At 38.6% G+C, this 24370-nt stretch overlaps 1 protein-coding gene across 2 annotated transcripts in view; it reads right to left on the bottom strand.

Moving 5' to 3' along the window:
• Positions 1–24370, bottom strand: part of ttc27 (tetratricopeptide repeat domain 27) — a 44704-nt gene that overhangs the window by 12910 nt on the left and 7424 nt on the right. For both annotated transcript variants that reach the window (XM_058057921.1, XM_058057920.1), the window contains 7 exons: positions 21745–21874; positions 20571–20711; positions 18858–18960; positions 17426–17584; positions 15957–16090; positions 15737–15849; positions 5594–5660 (listed from right to left, as the gene is read on the bottom strand). In XM_058057921.1, the coding sequence (XP_057913904.1) occupies positions 5594–5660; positions 15737–15849; positions 15957–16090; positions 17426–17584; positions 18858–18960; positions 20571–20711; positions 21745–21874 (847 nt within the window). The remainder of the gene's footprint in view (positions 1–5593; positions 5661–15736; positions 15850–15956; positions 16091–17425; positions 17585–18857; positions 18961–20570; positions 20712–21744; positions 21875–24370) is intronic.

Here is a 24370-nt window from a genome sequence, read left to right as displayed (position 1 = left end):
TGATTTTTTAAAAAAAATTGTATTCATTTTTTTTTTTTACAAAAAAAAAATCTGACAAATTGTATATAAATAATTTAATTTAATTAATTAAAAAAAATTTTTTCCCTGGTTGGATGTAGGTGCTCTGGGCAAACGTACCTATTTCCAGGAAAAGTACCTCGCTCAGCTCGTTCTTGAGGTCACGCGAAAGCAGGAACAGGACCAGCCTGGACATGCGAGTCCCTCACCGACACCCAAAGCCCAACTTCCCAAGGTATGAGATCTTTACATTAAACGTTAAATGTCAACAATTAACCTAATTAACCTAGCATGTTTTTGGAATGTGGGAGGAAACCGGAGTACCCGGAGAAAAAACCCACGCATGCACGGGGAGAACATGCAAACTCCACACAGACATTGGCCGAGGGTGGTATTGAACTCGGATCTCTTAGCTGTGAAGTCTGCGCGCTAACCACTCGACCGCCGTGCAGCCGTGCAACACAAATATTGTTACTTAATGTGCGCATACTGTACATACATGGAGGCGCTTTTGCAGTACCCGCTCCATCCTGAGGTGCTGGGATTGGGGGGCGTGTATCAGCTGGAACGTGCTTGTCACTGCCGTCCTTCCAGAAAGAATAAAAGCTAGCATTGTTGTTTTGTCCCAGCAGCTGAATAATAACTGAATTGGACCGCCGACAAACGTACTACTTTACGAGGAGACGACGCCACGGCGCCCGTGCTACCAGTGGATCCTCCAACAGGAGAGGTGACAGGTGATGATGAAGACAGCCAGACATGTGACAACCATCTAACCAGCCTGCAGATTCCCGGATCTACTACATGGAGACTGGGAAGATGCCTGCCCACAGAGCCGGCAGCATTATCACATCACACATTAGCATACAACATACTGTATGTTGCGCTCTAATAGTCTCTGTTCCGACCGTTCTGTGATGGCGACGGGATGGCAGTGGCTTGGTGTCGTCACGACGACTGTGGAAGTCGTTTAAAAAAAAATATATATCAGTTTCAGGGCACCCAGAACGGCGTTTCTATGTGGATGAAAGGTTGAAGCTAGGGATATTCCGATGGATCGTCACTGATTGGTAACGTCCGCTTTCTATTAAAAAACAACAACAAGTAATCGGCATATGGCGATAAATGCCTTTTAAAATCGATCACAAAAACCGATGCCCGTGCGACAGCATAACAATAACAATGATGTCATGACAACACGTGAACGTCATGGTTGTCAATGCTAGCTAGAATTACCACAGTGACATTTTGTTTTTAAAACAAACAAGCAATGCAGTTAGTTTGGAGCTTGTTTTTGTCCCACCGGGAAGTCACACTGGAGTATAAGTCGCATTTTTTGCGGGTTTATTTATCGTATTTTCTGGACTATAAGTCGCTCCGGAGTATAAGTCGCAGAAGTCCAAAAATGCATCATTAGGTAGAAAAAAAACCATAAGTCGCACTGGAGTATAAGTCGCATTTTTTGTGGGTTTATTTACCGTATTTTCTGGACTATAAGTCGCTCCGGAGTATAAGTCGCACAAGGCCAAAAATAAACAATTAAGTAGAAAAAAACATACATAAGTCGCACTGAAGTATAAGTCGCATTTTTTGCGGGTTTATTTACCGTATTTTCTGGACTATAAGTTGCTCCGGAGTATAAGTCGCACAAGGCCAAAAATGCATCATTAGGTAGAAAAAAAACATACATAAGTCGCACTGGAGTATACGTCGTATTTTTTGCGGGTTTATTTACCGTATTTTCTGGACTATAAGTCGCTCCGGAGTATAAGTCGCACAAGGCCAAAAATAAAGAATTAGGTAGAAAAAAAACATACATAAGTCGCACTGGAGTATAAGTGGCATTTTTTGCGGGTAATTTATTTTCCAAACTACTTGACCAAAACAGACATTCCGCCATCTTGGAAGGCAAGTTGTAACATTAATAAAAGAATAGAGAACAGGCTGAATAGGTGTAAGATATGCTAACACAATGCTTATTCAGCTACACAAAAAATAAACATGAACACAAAAGGTGTCCAGTGTTTATGGAACATAAACACTTTTTTCATTTATAAGTCGCTCTGGAGTATAAGTCGCAGGAACAGCCAACCTATGAAAAAAAAGTGCGACTTATAGTCGGGGAAATACGGTAAGTTTATGGGATTTTTAGAAAGTGACATGAATATTTAGTATTGTTGTCATTATACTAATTATGCTCTGTTCTCCGAACACTATTTGTGTTTTGGAAGCTCTTGGGATTGTCCGCTAGCTACCCTGACCAATCGCATTCATCATAAATACAGTGACAAATCCGTAATGGAATCTGCATCATCCTCTGAAGACATGAAAATGAAGCTCTTTGCATTCTTTTGGATTCAAGAGAAACACTCTTGAAGTTAAGAAATAACTAACAAACAATTAAAATATGATGCTAAATCAGTTCAAACGCCCCCAAATTTGGGAGTAAACACTTCTGGGTTTGTTTTGAAGTCCCTCGAGCCAACCGGCTGGGAACGGAACACAACAGATCACAAGTAAATATTAGTTTTATAAGATATATATACGCTGGGCGGTGTCACCGCTACGACAATTCCAGCTGGATCCGCTGTTTTTCCATTTTAATTTCCTGTCCTGACAGATTCCTTTCCTTTATCAGCCCCGGACTCTTATCGGCCTGAGAGACTCAGGAGACCCAAGTCGCTGAATAAGCCAAGCCAGCCGTCACATGACTTTGTTGCCATGTCTCCAGACTAACTTTCCGTCTCTAAGACTCAGACTCAGACTCCTATCACTGAAAAGTAAAGGGAATCTGATAAATGCTGGAAGTAGACTCGTGTCCCCGGACGTTGGAGCGGCGAATGAGATAACTTTAACTTGAAGACATCAGGAACGCCTCATCGCACCGAGGTGAACTCGCGCCGACCCGAGCCTGACGACAATGACTTCATGACTGCCGCAGCTGCTCGGACTACAACCTCCCGGCAATTCAAAGTCAACTCGACTTCCAAAGTCAGAGACGCTCTTGGTTGCCAATAAAAGAAGAAGAAACAAACCATTGGGCCTGGAACACACCAAGTCTGGATGGGAGTCCACGCCCACTCCGATTGGCTGACGTAAAAGTTGTTGACATAACGAAAATAGCTCGGACCGTGTTGGCCGGGGGTCTCGTGCTGCTGCGGTCCTCTACTAGACATCAAGGCTTAGTGTGCTTAGTGTGGCCCACGTGCCCGGGACCTTTTACATTACAAAGGTAGGGCACCCCTGGTAATGTTCCAGAGGTTCTTTTCTAAATGACTGGTTGTTGGGATCAGCCGTTCCAGGTAAATATATCATATAGCAGACCGACTGAGGGAATGATGAGTTTAATTACCGTATTTTCTGGACTATAAGTCGCTCCAGAGTATAAGTCGCACAAGGCCAAAAATGCATCATTAGGTAGACAAAAACATACATAAGTCGCACTGGAGTATAAGTCGCATTTTCTGCGGGTTTATTTACCGTATTTTCTGGACTATAAGTCGCTCCGGAGTATAAGTCGCACAAGGCCAAAAATGCATAATTAGGTAGAAAAAAACATACATAAGTCGTACTGGAGTATAAGTCGCATTTTTTGCGGGTTTATTTACTGTATTTTCTGGACTATAAGTCGCTCCGGAGTATAAGTCGCACAAGGCCAAAAATGCATCATTAGGTAGAAAAAACATATATAAGTCGCACTGGAGTATAAGTCGCATTTTTTGCGGGTTTACCGTATTTTCTGCACTATAGGTCGCACGAGGCCAAAAATGCATCATTAGGTAGAAAAAAACATACATAAGTCGTACTGGAGTATAAGTCGTATTTTTTGCGGGTTTATTTACCGTATTTTCTGGACTATAAGTCGCTCCGGAGTATAAGTCGCACAAGGCCAAAAATAGACAATTAGGTAGAAAAAAAAACATACATAAGTCGCACTGGAGTATAAGTCGCATTTTTTGCGGGTTTATTTACTGTATTTTCTGGACTATAAGTCGCTCCGGAGTATAAGTCGCACAAGGCCAAAAATGCATCATTAGGTAGAAAAAAACATACATAAGTCGCTCCGGAGTATAAGTCGCACAAGGCCAAAAATGCATCATTAAGGTAGAAAAAAACATACATAAGTCGTACTGGAGTATAAGTCGCATTTTTTGCGGGTTTATTTACCGCATTTTCTGGACTATAAGTCGCACAAGGCCAAAAATGCATCATTAGGTAGAAAAAAAACATATGTAAGTCGCACAGGAGCATAAGTCGCATTTTTTGCGGGTTTATTTCCCGTATTTTCTGGACTATAAGTCGCTCCGGAGTATAAGTCGCACAAGGCCAAAAATGCATCATTAGGTAGAAAAAAAACACAAGTCGCACTGGAGTATAAGTCGCATTTTTTGCGGGTTTATTTACCGTATTTTCTGGACTATAAGTCGCACAAGGCCAAAAATGCATAATTAGGTAGAAAAAAACATACATAAGTCGTACTGGAGTATAAGTCGTATTTTGTGCGGGTTTATTTACCGTATTTTCTGCGCTATAAGTCGCTCCGGAGTATAAGTCGCACAAGGCCAAAAATGCATCATTAGGTAGAAAAAACATACATAAGTCGTACTGGAGTATAAGTCGCATTTTTTGCGGGTTTATTTACCGTATTTTCTGCGCTATAAGTCGCTCCGGAGTATAAGTCGCACAAGGCCAAAAATGCATCATTAGGTAGAAAAAACATACATAAGTCGTACTGGAGTATAAGTCGCATTTTTTGCGGGTTTATTTACCGTATTTTCTGCGCTATAAGTCGCTCCGGAGTATAAGTCGCACAAGGCCAAAAATGCATCATTAGGTAGAAAAAACATACATAAGTCGTACTGGAGTATAAGTCGCATTTTTTGCGGGTTTATTTACCGTATTTTCTGGACTATAAGTCGCACAAGGCCAAAAATGCATAATTAGGTAGAAAAAAACATACATAAGTCGTACTGGAGTATAAGTCGCATTTTTTGCGGGTTTATTTACCGTATTTTCTGGACTATAAGTCGCTCCGGAGTATAAGTCGCACAAGGCCAAAAATGCATAATTAGGTAGAAAAAAAACATACATACATACACTTTTTCCTTTTGTACAGTATTCATCATTTTGGGAGTGCCTCATAAGAACTAATATATAAACTAATAAATAGAACACAAGGACCGCCAGTAATAACAACAGAATGGATTTAGCATCGTTAGAGTGAAAACCCATTACTCTTTTTTTTTTTTTTTTGAAAAATAAATGATTTGATGTATTAATTCAAATGAAGAATTTAATCGTTTCCAAATGAATTCATGATTTTAAACACAAAGAAAAAGACATAAAATATGATTCATTCGGTCCACAGCCACAACTCGGTGGTGGTGAGGTACATCTGTAACCTCAGCTGCACTGGAAGCAAGGTGGGCCAAGTGACCGGGTTACACCCATGTGCTGACGCTCCTTAGAAGTGATTTTTAAGCTACACAGACCCAGCTTGGGCATTTCAAGACAAGCGGTATGTTGAACGTAAAAGCTAGCAGCTGTTCAAGGTCATGCTGAGAAGGTCACTTACCGACGTGAAGGCAAGGAGTTGTTCTTCTGTCAGCTTGTGGACAGGGTTGTTCTTCTGAAAATCAGTGCTGTACAAACACAGTTTACACTAAAGACCAGTAGGTGCAAGATCACATGTAGAAAATAATAATAATAATAATAATAATAATAATAAAGTACAGGATTGAAAGAGTTAGCTACATGGGTAAAACCCATCTATGGGTCCGATTCATTAAAGGGAGGGTTTGGAGTTTTTGACATGAAGTGTAGTACATCAACAGTGACCCCCCCCCCCACTTGGTCCGGCAAGTCCGGTTCTGGGTGGATTTCCCATTCTTTTCAAACGTATTACTCTTTTGAACACATACCGTTCTAAGAAGCCAAACCAATTCCTGAAGTGACCCAGAAACTGCGTTGTTTTTTTTTTTGTACCCACCTCAGTATACCAGTACCTAAGTAGAGTATATGTATAGTATATAGTATGGTATAGTGAGTATAGTGACCATAGGTAACGTCCCATTCCTCACATACTTGAAGGGGACGGGTCTCGTTAGCATGAACAGACTGTCATTGTGAAAAAGATTAGATAGATCAATAAATACATCAATATTGGGGCTGTCAAATTATTTTGGATTAGATTAATCACAGTTAATTACATTAAATTAATCAAATTAATGACAATCACCATTTGTAAATGTTTGCGACTTATACTCCGGAGTGACTTATAGTCCAGAAAATACGGTAAATAAACCCGCAAAAAATGCGACTTATACTCCCAGTGTGACTTATGTATGTTTTTTTCTACCTAATTATACATTTTTGGCCTTGTGCGACTTATACTCCGGAGCGACTTATAGTCCAGAAAATACAATAAATAAACCCGCAAAAAATGCGACTTATACTCCAGTGTGACTTATGTATGTTTTTTTCTACCTAATTATACATTTTTGGCCTTGTGCGACTTATACTCCGGAGCGACTTATAGTCCAGAAAATACGGTAAATAAACCCGCAAAAAATGCGACTTATGTATGTTTTTTTTCTACCTAATGATGCATTTTTGGCCTTGTGTGACTTATACTCCGGAGCGACTTATAGTCCAGAAAATACGGTAAATAAACCCGCGAAAAATGCGACTTATACTCCAGTGTGACTTATGTATGTTTTTTTCCCCGACCTAATTATGCATTTTTGGCCTTGTGCGACTTATACACTGGAGCGACTTATAGTCCAGAAAATACGGTAAATAAACCCGCGAAAAATGCAACTTATACTCCAGTGTGACTTATGTATGTTTTTTTTCCCGACCTAATTATGCATTTTTGGCCTTGTGCGACTTATCCTCCGGAGCGACTTATAGTCCAGAAAATACGGTAAATAAACCCGCGAAAAATGCGACTTATACTCCAGTGCGACTTATGTTTTTTTTCTACCTAATTATGCATTTTTGGCCTCGTGCGACTTATACTCCAGAAAATACGGTAAATAAACCAGCAAAAAATGCGACTTATACTCCCAGTGTGACTTATGTATGTTTTTTTTCTACCTAATTATGCATTTTTGGCCTTGTGCGACTTATACTCCGGAGCGACTTATAGTCCAGAAAATACGGTAAAAAAAACCCGCAAAAAATGCAACTTATACTCCAGTGTGACTTATGTATGTTTTTTTTCCCGACCTAATTATGCATTTTTGGCCTTGTGCGACTTATCCTCCGGAGCGACTTATAGTCCAGAAAATACGGTAAATAAACCCGCAAAAAATGCGACTTATACTCCAGTCTGACTTATGTATGTTTTTTTCTACCTAATTATACATTTTTGGCCTTGTGCGACTTATACTCCGGAACGACTTATACTCCAGAAAATATGGTAAATAAACCCACAAAAAATGCGACTTATATTCCAATGTGACTTATGTATGTTTTTGTCTACCTAATTATGCATTTTTGGCCTTGTGTGACTTATACTCCGGAGCGACTTATAGTCCAGAAAATACGGTAAAAAAAACTCGCAAAAAATGCGACTTATACTCCAGTGCGACTTATGTATGTTTTTTTCTACCTAATGATGCATTTTTGGCCTTGTGCGACTTATACTCCGGAGCGACTTATAGTCCAGAAAATACGGTAAATAAACCCGCGAAAAATGCAACTTATACTCCAGTGTGACTTATGTATGTTTTTTTTCCCGACCTAATTATGCATTTTTGGCCTTGTGCGACTTATCCTCCGGAGCGACTTATAGTCCAGAAAATACGGTAAATAAACCCGCGAAAAATGCGACTTATACTCCAGTGCGACTTATGTTTTTTTTCTACCTAATTATGCATTTTTGGCCTCGTGCGACTTATACTCCAGAAAATACGGTAAATAAACCAGCAAAAAATGCGACTTATACTCCCAGTGTGACTTATGTATGTTTTTTTTCTACCTAATTATGCATTTTTGGCCTTGTGCGACTTATACTCCGGAGCGACTTATAGTCCAGAAAATACGGTAAAAAAAACCCGCAAAAAATGCAACTTATACTCCAGTGTGACTTATGTATGTTTTTTTTCCCGACCTAATTATGCATTTTTGGCCTTGTGCGACTTATCCTCCGGAGCGACTTATAGTCCAGAAAATACGGTAAATAAACCCGCAAAAAATGCGACTTATACTCCAGTGTGACTTATGTATGTTTTTTTCTACCTAATTATACATTTTTGGCCTTGTGCGACTTATACTCCGGAACGACTTATACTCCAGAAAATATGGTAAATAAACCCACAAAAAATGCGACTTATATTCCAATGTGACTTATGTATGTTTTTGTCTACCTAATTATGCATTTTTGGCCTTGTGTGACTTATACTCCGGAGCGACTTATAGTCCAGAAAATACGGTAAAAAAAACTCGCAAAAAATGCGACTTATACTCCAGTGCGACTTATGTATGTTTTTTTCTACCTAATGATGCATTTTTGGCCTTGTGCGACTTATGTATGTTTTTTTCCCGACCTAATGATGCATTTTTGGCCTTGTGCGACTTATACTCCGGAGCGACTTATAGTCCAGAAAATACGGTAAATAAACCCGCGAAAAATGCAACTTATACTCCAGTGTGACTTATGTATGTTTTTTTTCCCGACCTAATTATGCATTTTTGGCCTTGTGCGACTTATCCTCCGGAGCGACTTATAGTCCAGAAAATACGGTAAATAAACCCGCAAAAAATGCGACTTATACTCCAGTGCGACTTATGTTTTTTTTTCTACCTAATGATGCATTTTTGGCCTTGTGCGACTTATACTCCAGAAAATACGGTAAATAAACCCACAAAAAATGCGACTTATATTCCAATGTGACTTATGTATGTTTTTTTCTACCTAATTATGCATTTTTGGCCTTGTGCGACTTATACTCCGGAGCGACTTATAGTCCAGAAAATACGGTAAATAAACCCGCAAAAAATGCGACTTATACTCCAGTGCGACTTATGTTTGTTTTTTTTCTACCTAATGATGCATTTTTGGCCTTGTGCGACTTATACTCCGGAGCGACTTATAGTCCAGAAAATACGGTAAATAAACCCGCGAAAAATGCAACTTATACTCCAGTGTGACTTATGTATGTTTTTTTTCCCGACCTAATTATGCATTTTTGGCCTTGTGCGACTTATCCTCCGGAGCGACTTATAGTCCAGAAAATACGGTAAATAAACCCGCGAAAAATGCGACTTATACTCCAGTGCGACTTATGTTTTTTTTCTACCTAATTATGCATTTTTGGCCTCGTGCGACTTATACTCCAGAAAATACGGTAAATAAACCAGCAAAAAATGCGACTTATACTCCCAGTGTGACTTATGTATGTTTTTTTTCTACCTAATTATGCATTTTTGGCCTTGTGCGACTTATACTCCGGAGCGACTTATAGTCCAGAAAATACGGTAAAAAAAACCCGCAAAAAATGCAACTTATACTCCAGTGTGACTTATGTATGTTTTTTTTCCCGACCTAATTATGCATTTTTGGCCTTGTGCGACTTATCCTCCGGAGCGACTTATAGTCCAGAAAATACGGTAAATAAACCCGCAAAAAATGCGACTTATACTCCAGTGTGACTTATGTATGTTTTTTTCTACCTAATTATACATTTTTGGCCTTGTGCGACTTATACTCCGGAACGACTTATACTCCAGAAAATATGGTAAATAAACCCACAAAAAATGCGACTTATATTCCAATGTGACTTATGTATGTTTTCTTCTACCTAATTATGCATTTTTGGCCTTGTGTGACTTATACTCCGGAGCGACTTATAGTCCAGAAAATACGGTAAAAAAAACTCGCAAAAAATGCGACTTATACTCCAGTGCGACTTATGTATGTTTTTTTCTACCTAATGATGCATTTTTGGCCTTGTGCGACTTATGTATGTTTTTTTCCCGACCTAATGATGCATTTTTGGCCTTGTGCGACTTATACTCCGGAGCGACTTATAGTCCAGAAAATACGGTAAATAAACCCGCGAAAAATGCAACTTATACTCCAGTGTGACTTATGTATGTTTTTTTTCCCGACCTAATTATGCATTTTTGGCCTTGTGCGACTTATCCTCCGGAGCGACTTATAGTCCAGAAAATACGGTAAATAAACCCGCGAAAAATGCGACTTATACTCCAGTGCGACTTATGTTTTTTTTCTACCTAATTATGCATTTTTGGCCTCGTGCGACTTATACTCCAGAAAATACGGTAAATAAACCAGCAAAAAATGCGACTTATACTCCCAGTGTGACTTATGTATGTTTTTTTTCTACCTAATTATGCATTTTTGGCCTTGTGCGACTTATACTCCGGAGCGACTTATAGTCCAGAAAATACGGTAAAAAAAACCCGCAAAAAATGCAACTTATACTCCAGTGTGACTTATGTATGTTTTTTTTCCCGACCTAATTATGCATTTTTGGCCTTGTGCGACTTATCCTCCGGAGCGACTTATAGTCCAGAAAATACGGTAAATAAACCCGCAAAAAATGCGACTTATACTCCAGTGCGACTTATGTTTTTTTTTCTACCTAATGATGCATTTTTGGCCTTGTGCGACTTATACTCCAGAAAATACGGTAAATAAACCCACAAAAAATGCGACTTATATTCCAATGTGACTTATGTATGTTTTTTTCTACCTAATTATGCATTTTTGGCCTTGTGCGACTTATACTCCGGAGCGACTTATAGTCCAGAAAATACGGTAAATAAACCCGCGAAAAATGCGACTTATACTCCAGTGTGACTTATGTATGTTTTTTTTCCCGACCTAATGATGCATTTTTGGCCTTGTGCGACTTATACTCCAGAAAATATGGTAAATAAACCCACAAAAAATGCGACTTATACTCCAATGTGACTTATGTATGTTTTTTTTCTACCTAATTATACATTTTTGGCCTTGTGCGACTTATACTCCGGAGCGACTTATAGTCCAGAAAATACGGTAAATAAACCCGCAAAAAATGCGACTTATGTATGTTTTTTTTCTACCTAATGATGCATTTTTGGCCTTGTGTGACTTATACTCCGGAGCGACTTATAGTCCAGAAAATACGGTAAATAAACCCGCGAAAAATGCGACTTATACTCCAGTGTGACTTATGTATGTTTTTTTCCCCGACCTAATTATGCATTTTTGGCCTTGTGCGACTTATCCTCCGGAGCGACTTATAGTCCAGAAAATACGGTAAATAAACCCGCGAAAAATGCGACTTATACTCCAGTGCGACTTATGTTTTTTTTCTACCTAATTATGCATTTTTGGCCTCGTGCGACTTATACTCCAGAAAATACGGTAAATAAACCAGCAAAAAATGCGACTTATACTCCCAGTGTGACTTATGTATGTTTTTTTTCTACCTAATTATGCATTTTTGGCCTTGTGCGACTTATACTCCGGAGCGACTTATAGTCCAGAAAATACGGTAAAAAAAACCCGCAAAAAATGCAACTTATACTCCAGTGTGACTTATGTATGTTTTTTTTCCCGACCTAATTATGCATTTTTGGCCTTGTGCGACTTATCCTCCGGAGCGACTTATAGTCCAGAAAATACGGTAAATAAACCCGCAAAAAATGCGACTTATACTCCAGTGTGACTTATGTATGTTTTTTTCTACCTAATTATACATTTTTGGCCTTGTGCGACTTATACTCCGGAACGACTTATACTCCAGAAAATATGGTAAATAAACCCACAAAAAATGCGACTTATATTCCAATGTGACTTATGTATGTTTTTGTCTACCTAATTATGCATTTTTGGCCTTGTGTGACTTATACTCCGGAGCGACTTATAGTCCAGAAAATACGGTAAAAAAAACTCGCAAAAAATGCGACTTATACTCCAGTGCGACTTATGTATGTTTTTTTCTACCTAATGATGCATTTTTGGCCTTGTGCGACTTATGTATGTTTTTTTCCCGACCTAATGATGCATTTTTGGCCTTGTGCGACTTATACTCCGGAGCGACTTATAGTCCAGAAAATACGGTAAATAAACCCGCGAAAAATGCAACTTATACTCCAGTGTGACTTATGTATGTTTTTTTTCCCGACCTAATTATGCATTTTTGGCCTTGTGCGACTTATCCTCCGGAGCGACTTATAGTCCAGAAAATACGGTAAATAAACCCGCGAAAAATGCGACTTATACTCCAGTGCGACTTATGTTTTTTTTCTACCTAATTATGCATTTTTGGCCTCGTGCGACTTATACTCCAGAAAATACGGTAAATAAACCAGCAAAAAATGCGACTTATACTCCCAGTGTGACTTATGTATGTTTTTTTTCTACCTAATGATGCATTTTTGGCCTTGTGCGACTTATACTCCGGAGCGACTTATAGTCCAGAAAATACGGTAAAAAAAACCCGCAAAAAATGCAACTTATACTCCAGTGTGACTTATGTATGTTTTTTTTCCCGACCTAATTATGCATTTTTGGCCTTGTGCGACTTATCCTCCGGAGCGACTTATAGTCCAGAAAATACAGTAAATAAACCCGCAAAAAATGCGACTTATACTCCAGTGCGACTTATGTTTTTTTTTCTACCTAATGATGCATTTTTGGCCTTGTGCGACTTATACTCCAGAAAATACGGTAAATAAACCCACAAAAAATGCGACTTATATTCCAATGTGACTTATGTATGTTTTTTTCTACCTAATTATGCATTTTTGGCCTTGTGCGACTTATACTCCGGAGCGACTTATAGTCCAGAAAATACGGTAAATAAACCCGCGAAAAATGCGACTTATACTCCAGTGTGACTTATGTATGTTTTTTTTCCCGACCTAATGATGCATTTTTGGCCTTGTGCGACTTATACTCCAGAAAATATGGTAAATAAACCCACAAAAAATGCGACTTATACTCCAATGTGACTTATGTATGTTTTTTTCCTACCTAATTATGCATTTTTGGCCTTGTGCGACTTATACTCCAGAGCGACTTATAGTCCAGAAAATACGGTATATACTTATATATATTTGAGCTGAGTAGTCTGTAGTCATGCACTATAATGTCTTTGAGGGAAAATTGATATTTTTGTGGTGTACGTAGCGTAGCCATCATATGAACATTCCATCCACACTTCCGTTTACGTCCTTGTGTTGGTATGTGCAAACACTCCAGTCTTTTGACCTTCAAACGGTATTGGTTGCCGTTTCCTGAGGCTAATTCGGACCGGCTGGCCCACATGTGCAAATACGGGGCACAAAAAATGGACTTGCCAAGTTGTTCTTGACAAGACCATAGGAAGATTTTTTTTTAGAAGAAATTGAACAGGTCTGCCATTGGGCTCCAGTGTTTCCAATTGAAGGCGTGTCTGTGTTTTCAATTCTACCAGACTTGACGCTCATCAATCATCTCCAAGCAATCTCAGAGGCTGCTTCACTTGACCTTCGTTTCATTTTTTTCATCCCCTTGACAACAGTAAATATCCTCGCTGTATTAAATTGCTGAATGTGTTCCTAACCCGATACAGTACACGTGCTACAAACGCGGGCTGCGTCTTGGTGGTGTTCGTATCACATGCACATTTATTAACATGCATAAAACAAATGAAATGCGTCATAAAACATGGGATCAATGACAATCATTTGCGAGGAACGGGGGTGTGCTTCATTCACGGAGAAACATGATCACTTTCAAAACTATAAAAGCGAAGACAGAAAGTGTCGAGATAATCAACTTTAAGGACAGACCCTATGCTCTGTAGCCCCCTGAGCTATGACGTCACCCCAGTAAGGGGGTGCAAGGACCCCCATGGGTGTAGTTTTTTAGTGTCTTCGCCTGTAAACACCACAGATGTTTTGTTTTTGTTACAAATCTTTGTTTCGTGGAGACGTTTGGTCATCAGTTTAAATCAGGGGTGGGCAAACTACGGCCCGGGGGCCACATCCGGCCCGCCAAGTGTTTGAATACGGCCCGCCCAATCTTTCCAAAGTATTGAATTTAAAGTCAACATACAACCTGGCATCATGGCCTGAGCCAACCTTTTGATGGTTGTATCAATTTCGTTGTTTGACATGGTCTGTTGTTTACAAAGTGCTCCTGAAAAAAGAGACACAAGCACATAATAATAATAAAAATTTAAATAATAATTATTATATTATTATTATAACTATTATGATTATTATATTTATTATATTAATGCTAATTATTATATTAATTATATATAATAATATTGTTATATTTGCATATTTTACATAATAATAATATAATAATTATTATTTTAATTTTATTTTAATTATTATAATATTTTATTATTTTTAAAATATTTAAATATAAATATAAAATAAAAAATAATAATAGCAGATTGCATGACAATTTTACAGATACAATAATACCAGGTGGACTGTTACGTGTAAAATATATAGTCTGCCCCCCCCCTCCCCCCATAAATTTTGTCATATCAATGCGGCCCGCGAGTCAAAAAGTTTGCCCACCCCTGGTGTAAATACATCCCAAAACTTTGTCATAAAGTCATCATAAAAGAAATGCTACTCTTTAATACAATTGAAAAGGCAGCATTTCAAGAAATGCAGCACATGTCTGGCAGACAGTGTGAATTGCCTTTGAGGAAATACATGACATATTAAAAAAATAAATTTTGGAAGGATATACTATATATTATTGGGCTGCACGGTGGTAGAGTGGTTAGCACGCAGACCTCACAGCTAGGAGACCCGAGTTTAATCCCACCCTCGGCCATCTCCAGGTACTCCGATTTGAATGTGAGTGTGAATGGTTGTTTGTCTATATGTGCCCTGGGATTGGCTGGCCACCAGTCCAGGGTGTACCCCGCCTCTCGCCCCAAGACAGCTGGGATAGGCTCCAGCACCCTCCATGAGGATAAGCGGTAGAAAATGAATGAATGATTAGGCTAGTATTAGCCTGCTTATTAGCCTACTTTTGCCCTATTATATAAAATTTGTCAGAGATTTTTTTTTTGTAAAAAAAAAAAATATATATATATATTTTTTTTAAATCACTGAAAAAAAATCAATTAAAAATATCAAATTATTTAGGGGGGTTAAGAACATTTTAAAATAGGCCTAATGACGCCACTGGCTCTTAGAAGTAAAAAAAAAAAAAAAACATGCTAGGTTAATTAGCCACTCCAAATTGTCCATAGGTATGAATGTGAGTGTGAATGGTTGTTTGTCTATATGTGCCCTGTGATTGGCTGGCCACCAGTCCAGGGTGGACCCCGCCTCTCGCCCCAAGACAGCTGGGATAGGCTCCAGCACCCCCCGCCGCAACCCTCGTGAGGATAAGCGGTAGAAAATGAATGAATGAATACTATATATTATCATAACATTTCAAAACTTTTTAGGTATTTTTCTTAAAATGAATGCTAAAATCCGTCTCTTCTCGTGAGTTGTATACCGTCTGGCTAAAAATGCATCCGCTAGCCACAGCAGAATACCGAGATTCATCCTGGTCTTAGCAGTGCGATGCCAAGGAGCCAAGAGCAAACGTAGGGCACGATGATGGATGTACTCAACACCGATACAACATCTCCAAATCGTAAATCAGCCACCAACCGCCTGGCGGTTGCCGTTTGAAGGTCAACTGATAGAAGTGTTGAACAAGCACTGGTCTCCGGTGTAAGAGACTAACCAGACGCCCAGGATCAACGCTTGCTCCTCGGCGCTGAGGTCCGGCAGCTCGTACCGGTCTGGCTCGGCGAGGTTGAGCTTGTCTAAGACGGTGTCATCCCCAAGACGGCAGTCCTGGAAGCAGCAGCATTTTAAAAACAGGCCGTGTTGCTCCGTTGCAGGTCTAAACTAACGTACTTTCTCTTTGTTGACGTTTAACGTTTAATGTAAAGATCTCATACCTTGGGAAGTTGGGCTTTGGGTGTCGGTGAGGGACTCGCTTGTCCAGGCTGGTCCTGTTCCTGCTTTCGCGTGACCTCAAGAACGAGCTGAGCGAGGTACTTCTCCTGGAAATAGGTACGTTTGCCCAGAGCACCTACATCCAACCAGGGAAAAAAAAAAAAAATAATTAAATTAAATTATTTATATACAATTTGTCAGATTTTTTTTTGTAAAAAAAAAAAAAAAATGAATACAAAATTTTTTTTAAAAATCACTGAAAAAAAAAATCAATTAAAAATATCAAATTATTTAGGGGGTCTTAAGAACATTTTAAAATAGGCCTAATGACGCCACTGGCTCTTAGAAGTAAAAAAAAAAAACAAACATGCTAGGTTAATTAGCCACTCCAAATTGTCCATAGGTATGAATGTGAGTGTGAATGGTTGTTTGTCTATATGTGCCCTGTGATTGGCTGGCCACCAGTCCAGGATGTACCCCGCCTCTCGCCCCAAGACAGCTGGGATAGGCTCCAGCACCCTCCATGAGGATAAGCGGTAGAAAATGAATGAATGATTAGGCTAGTATTAGCCTGCTTATTAGCCTACTTTTGCCCTATTATATAAAATTTGTCAGAGATTTTTTTTTTTGTAAAAAAAAATATATATATATATATATATATTTATATATAATATATATATTATATATATATATATATATATTTTTATATATATATATATATTTTTTTTTTTAAATCACTGGAAAAAAAAATCAATTAAAAATATGTGCCCTGTGACTGGCTGGCCACCAGTCCAGGGTGTACCCCGCCTCTCGCCCCAAGACAGCTGGGATAGGCTCCAGCATCGCTTGCGACCCTCATGAGAATAAGCGGTAGAAAATGATTTTTTTTTGTAGTTAGAGTACAGAAAACATGTTTGACACCTTCAAAATATGCTTATTAACATCATTAGAGCCCTGTAGACATGAAATAACACCCCTATAGTCACCCTTACAGCAGCCTGAATGATCCGGCTGCGATTGACCCAGTATTGTGAGCTGGATGAATGACAATATTCACTCATGTTGTTACATAATCGACTTTGTGAGTGCTCAACAGACCCTCTTCAGTAGTCTGAGAAGATGCTGACATAGGAATAAAGACGCCCCCGTTCTGAAATGGACACGTTCAAACGTGACTTCAATTTGGAATGGCCTTCTGAAGCCCTTCTGAAGGCCCTGACCACAATGAAATTCTAATTCTGCCAACAAGAGGAGGTGGAAAAATGCCGTCAAAATTCTACCTTGAAGTTTGTTGATGGCTACAAAAAGCATGTGATCAAGGTTAAACCTGGCTAAGGTACATTTAACCAAATATCAGTGACGGGTATGTACAGTATATATAGCGTATGTATATATACATATCCAAAATAAATTGAACCTCGCGCCCCTGAATGCAACCTGTGCGGTTTGTAAAGATTTGTAAACATCATACCAGTGGTGTTGATATCAAGCATGGAGAGTTCCTGAGCTTTCTTGATGTGTTCCTTGGCGGCGGAGTACTCGTAGTAGGCCAGACTACAGTAGACGCACTCCAAATGGAACTGGACGGCCAGATTTCTGTGCTCGGAGAACAGAAACTGGCATTTCTGCACTGGAGGGAGGAGAAAGACCAGAAGATGCCAACATCGTTATTATCGTTATTATCAGTTCAATGCTGCCAAATGTATTCTTTGTTAATCCTGCTCAGACAAAACATGTTTAGATTATGCATTTTCTTTTGTGTGCCGGTTGTGAGAGTGAGAGACTGACAACATGTGTGATGAAGGAATTTTGAGACTTGTTCAATTCTGACGCGAAAGAAGACGACTTTAGTGGTATTGGCTCCCGGGAAGAGCATAATGTTGGAAGAATTGTACATATTGTTATTACATATTGTTACACATATATTGTTATTCTATTTTTACTATATTCTTATGACATAATTTTACTATATTCTTATGACCTATTTTTACTATATTCTTATGACTTATTTTTACTATATTCTTATGACCTATTTTTACTATATTCTTATGACATAATTTTACTATATTCTTATGACATAATTTTACTATATTCTTATGACATTCATTCATTCATTTTCTACCGCTTTTTCCTCACGAGGGTCGCGGGGGTGCTGGAGCCTATCCCAGCTGTCTTCGGGCGTAAGGCGGGGTACACCCTGGACTGGTGGCCAGCCAATCACAGGGCACATATAGACAAACAACCATTCACACTCACATTCATACCTATGGACAATTTGGAGTGGCTAATTAACCTAGCATGTTTTTGGAATGTGGGAGGAAACCGGAGTACCCGGAGAAAACCCACGCATGCACGGGGAGAACATGCAAACTCCACACAGAGATGGCCGAGGGTGGAATCGAACTCGGGTCTCCTAGCTGTGTGGCCTTCACGCTAACAAAAAAAATATTTGTATCAAATGGAAAGCAATGCTTGAAAGAAATTTTTTGTTTTCTCCCTTTTTTTAGTCGGGAACTGATATTTTCCTCAAACGTACCTACATTCTACTGATTACTTAAAAACAGAAAAAGGTAATGCACGGGGAGAACATGCAAACTCCACACAGAGATGCCCGAGGGTGGGATTGAACCCTGGTCTCCTAGCTGTGAGGTCTGCGCGCTAACCCCTAGACCACCGTGCCGCCCGACTCCAAATTGTCTCTCCCAAAAAAAATTTTCCTACCTTTTTCTGTTTTATAGTAATCAGTAGAATGTAGGCATGTTTGAGGAAAATATCAGTTCCCGACTAAAAAGGAGTAAGATGTCTTCCTTTGATTTTTTTTTTGATATTTCTAATCTCATATCAAACCTCAAAGAATAACACAGCATCTCTGTGACAGGAAGTGGCGAGCGTGTGAGAAACACCTTCTTCCATGCTTGTGAGCGCCAAGTTGTGGAGCTGCGGAGAACACGCCTCCAGGATTTGCTGGTGCAGTTTGATGTAGCGCAGAGTCCACCAGGGGAGGAGCTAAAAAAACAAAAAAACAAGACACCAATCATTAGCACGGTAGAAGGAACCCACTTCTATGTGGTGAAATCCTTTTACGAATGCATGACTATGGGCGTGTCTGAGAAGTGTTCCTAATACCAAATTTTTTTTTTTTTTTACCTTTTTCTGTTTTTAAGTAATCAGTAGAATGTAGGTAAGTTTGAGGAAAATATCAGTTCCCGACTAAAAGAAGGGAGAAAACAAAAAATGTATTTCAAGCATTGCTTTCCATTTGATACAAATATTTTTTTTTAGTTAGCGCGAATGCCACACAGCTAGGAGACCCGAGTTCGATTCCACCCTCAGCCATCTCTGTGTGGAGTTTGTATGTTCTCCCTGTGCATGAGTGGGTTTTTTTCCGGGTACTCCGGTTTCCTCCCACATTCCAAAAAAAAACATGCTAGGTTAATTAGCCACTCCAAATCGTCCATAGGTATGAATGTGAGTGTGAATGGTTGTTTGTCTATATGTGCCCTGTGATTGGCTGGCCACCAGTCCAGGGTGTACCCCGCCTCTCGCCCCAAGACAGCTGGGATAGGCTTCAGCACCCTCCATGAGGATAAGCAGTAGAAAATGAATGAATGATTAGGCTAGTATTAGCCTGCTTATTAGCCTACTTTTGCCCTATTATATAAAATTTGTCAGAGATTTTTTTTTGTAAAAAAAAAAAAAATATATATATATATATATATTTTTTTTAAATCACTGAAAAAAAATCAATTAAAAATATCAAATTATTTAGGGGGGTTAAGAACATTTTAAAATAGGCCTAATGACGCCACTGGCTCTTAGAAGTAAAAAAAAAAAACATGCTAGGTTAATTAGCCACTCCAAATTGTCCATAGGTATGAATGTGAGTGTGAATGGTTGTTTGTCTATATGTGCCCTGTGATTGGCTGGCCACCAGTCCAGGGTGTACCCTGACTCTCGGCGAAGACAGCTGGGATAGGCTCCAGCACCGCCCGCGACCCTCATGAGAATAAGCGGTAGAAAATGAATTTTTTTGTAGTAAGAGCACAGAAAACATGTTTAACACCTTCAAAATATGCTTATTAACATCATTAGAGCCCTGTAGACATGAAATAACACCCCTATAGTCACCCTTACAGCAGCCTGAATGATCCGGCTGCGATTGACCCAGTATTGTGAGCATACAATAGGTATGAATGCGAGTGTGAATGGTTGTTTGTCTATATGTGCCCTGGGATTGGCTGGCCACCAGTCCAGGGTGTACCCTGACTCTCGGCGAAGACAGCTGGGATAGGCTCCAGCACCCGCCGCGACCCTCGTGAGGATAAGCGGTAGAAAATGAATGAATGAATGAGTTACTTCATTCATTATTTTTCACAGCCCTAATTTTTACAGTATATGTCAAGGGCCAATAGAAAAATGAGCCACACTTTGGACACCCCCACTCTACGACACAAAAATATTTGTTTTCTTTGTGAACACACAACAAAGTGGAGGCAACACTTTCCGCAGATATACGTAGCATAAGATGCAAGATGCCAATGCAAAGTCATTCGCCGTAGAGACTACACAAAACGAAGAAATAGCTGCTGAATGTGTAAGGCGAGTGAAGGTTTTACTTGAAGATTGGTCATCTTGGAAGAACATTTGGTCAGAATGACTCTCGCCAGCAGGAGCAGGAAGGGGTTGGCCACCAGGCTGTACACCGACTCTCCATCCAGCAGCAGGCAAGAGTGGATGGATTCCACCACGGACTCAGGCTGGCAGAGAAATGAAACGTTCAATCAAGTTAGCGTATTTTCCGGACTATAAATGGCACTTTTTTTTCATAGGTTGGCTGTTCCTGTGACTTATACTCCAGAGCGACTTATAAATGATTAAGTGTTTATGTTCCATAAACACTGGACACCTTTTGTGTTCATGTTTATTTTTTGTGTAGCTGAATAAGCATTGTGTTAGCATATCTTACACCTATTCAGCCTGTTCTCTATTCTTTTATTATTGTTACAACTTGCCTTCCAAGATGGCGGAATGTCTGTTTTGGTCAAGTAGTTTGGAAAATAAATTACCCGCAAAAAATGACACTTATACTCCAGTGTGACTTATGTATGGTTTTTTCTACCTAATGATGCATTTTTGGTCTTTTGTGACTTATACTCCGGAGCAACTTATAGTCCAGAAAATACGGTAAATAAACCTGCAAAAAATGCGACTTATACTCCAGTGCGACTTATGTATGTTTTTCTATCTAATGATGCATTTTTGGCCTTGTGCGACTTATACTCCGGAGCGACTTATAGTCCATAAACCCGCAAAAAATGCGACTTATACTCCAGTGCGACTTATGTATGTTTTTTCTACCTAATGATGCATTTTTGGCCTTGTGCGACTTATACTGCGGAGCGACTTATAGTCCATAAACCCGCAAAAAGTGCGACTTATACTCCAGTGTGACTTATGTATGTTTTTTCTACCTAATGATGCATTTTTGGCCTTGTGCGACTTATACTCCGAAGCGACTTATAGTCCAGAAAATACGGTAAATAAACCCGCAAAAAATGCGACTTATACTCCAGTGCGACTTATGTATGTTTTTTTTTCTACCTAAGTATGCATTTTTGGCCTTGTGCGACTTATACTCCGAAGCGACTTATAGTCCATAAACCCGCAAAAAATGCGACTTATACTCCAGTGCGACTTATGTATGTTTTTTCTACCTAATTATGCATTTTTGGCCTTGTGCGACTTATACTCCGGAGCGACTTATAGTCCAGAAAATAGATGTTATTATACCTGAGAGGAGAGGAGGGCTGACGGCAGGAGGTCAGGGAGATGGATGAGGAGCGAAGGACCGGTCCAGTTACTTTGAACAAACATGTGTAGGCAAGAGACAGCCAGGACCATCACCACCAGTTCTCTGAGGCTGGAAAGACAAGACGCGGAAGCATCTTTACCATTGGAACACCAGGAAGTGACAAGGAGGTTTTGGATTTCCTGCCGTGTGGTTATGTTTCACTGTCTCGAAATGAGTCATCTTCAGCTTAAGAAATCAAATAATGCATCCCATAATCAGTTCCCAGTTCCACATGTCCAAAAGGAGTAGGAAGAAGCAAAGCTTATTAAATCCTACCCCTCCATCTGGTACTTTTACAATCACTCACTCTTACATTTGTTCACTTCCTGCTTTCCTAATATAATTTAAGTTGTTTTTTTTCTTTTAAAAATGTTCGTCACATACCAAAGTACAAGGTGATATGACCATAAACTTTATTTTCTTAATTTTATTTATTTTAATTTTAATTTTATTTACAATTTTATTTTTAATTTATTATTATTATTTTTTACTAAGTGTGAATATAGTGATATATATAGCACATCATGACTGGTTCAAGACTCTTCATCCATGTATTTAGCAAATTTATTTATTTATTATTCATTTATTTTATTCATTTTTATAAAAAAAAAAATTCCTGCTTTCCTAATTTAAGATTTATTTTTATTTTCAATAATATAACATAATATATATATACAATATATAATTGAAGTTTTTTGAACATTATTATTAAAAATTATTAGAAATTATTATATATTTTTGTATTAAATAAAATAAAAAATTAAAATTAAAATTAAAAATTAAAAATTAAAAATTAAAAATTAAAAATTAAAAACAAACAAACAAACAAATAAATAAATAAAAATGTCAGATATAAGGAGTTCGTATGTTCTCTGTGGGCATATTTGTTTGAAGAGAGTTACAACAGGAAAAGGCTTCTGATTGGGCGAAACGGCCCGCATAGAAAACAGCCACCATTTGACTCAATGGCCAATTAGTGTGCTTTACATTTTTAGGAAGGACCGCCATGCTTTTTCTTCTATTTGCTTCCCTGCTCCCGGTGATGGAGGGAGATGGAGGATGATGGAGGGAGATGGAGGATGATGGAGGGTGATGGAGCGGAGGCAACCAGAAGCAATCATGATGAAGGGGGAGGAGGAGCGTTACGTGTCACATTCATTTTATTCATGAGCGGTTTTCCGGCGAGTGGGCGGAAGAGCGATGTTAAGCTGTCCTTATTAAGAATTAATAATTCATGACAAAAGGATTAGAGACACTTAAAAAAAAAAAAAGGAGCCAACAAACACACCGGGGAACAGCTTGGCGGCGCGCTCAACTACTTCCACCCCCGCGCCCCCGCCTCACCGGGTCATTACGCGGATATTCCTTTGCCGGCTAACTCCAGCGGTTCAACATCTTACGCAGTTGAACCCGTTTAAGTCGATGTCCTATGGACGGGATAAATCATGGAAGTTGTTGACGTCACAGAAACAGCCACCGCTGATACGTTTTCTTGTGACTTTGTCCCCAAGAATGGGTGACAATGGGTGAACGATAATCAGCGGTCTAAACCGGGGGTGGGCCGCATTAATTAAACAAAATTGACGGGGGGGGATTATGTAGTATTTTACACGTAACAGTCCATTTTCACACCTATATTTTTACACATATTTTACATGTAAAAATAAAAATATTATTTTATTATATTATATTATATTTTATATTATATTTTATTATATTATATTATTTTATTAAAATAAAATTATTGTTGTTATTTTTATTAGAATTATTATTATTATTATTAGTTATAGTAATGTTATTATATTATTATTATTATTATTATTTTGTTATAATAATAATATTACTACCATTATTATATGAATATTATTAACAACAATATTAATATAATAGTAGTATTACTACCATTATTATATTAATATTATTAACAAGAATATTAATATAATAGTAGTATTATTATCATTATTGAACACATATTGAAACACTTGGCGGGCCGGATGTGGCCCCCCGGCCGTAGTTTGCCCACCCCTGGTCTAAACCAATAAATCTGATAACATTGTTTAGGTGCGTTATTTTTCTGTGCCATGTATTATTATTGTTATTATTGTTATTATTGTTATTATTGTTATTATTGTTATTATTGTTATTATTGTTATGATTGTTATGATTGTTATGATTGTTATGATTATTATGATTATTATGATTATTATGATTATTATGATTATTATGATTATTATGATTATGATTATTATGATTATTATGATTATGATTATTATTATTATCCAATTGTCCATAGGTATGAATGTGAGTGTGAATGGTTGTTTGTCTATATGTGCCCTGGGATTGGCTGGCCACCAGTCCAGGGTGTACCCCGCCTGGGATAGGCTCCAGCACCCCCGTGAAGATAAGCGGTAGAGAATGAATGAATGAATGAATGAATGAATGAATGAATGAATGAATGAATGAATGAATGAATGAATGAATGAATGAATGAATGAATGAATGAATGAATGAATGAATGAATGAATGAATGAATGAATGAATGAATGAATGAATGAATGAATGAAT

Source organism: Doryrhamphus excisus, chromosome 19, assembly GCF_030265055.1.
Source record: "Doryrhamphus excisus isolate RoL2022-K1 chromosome 19, RoL_Dexc_1.0, whole genome shotgun sequence".
NCBI classification, from domain to species: domain Eukaryota; kingdom Metazoa; phylum Chordata; class Actinopteri; order Syngnathiformes; family Syngnathidae; genus Doryrhamphus; species Doryrhamphus excisus.
The sequence above is the reverse complement of the archived record's forward strand: the minus strand, read 5'-3'. Positions and strand labels throughout refer to the sequence as shown.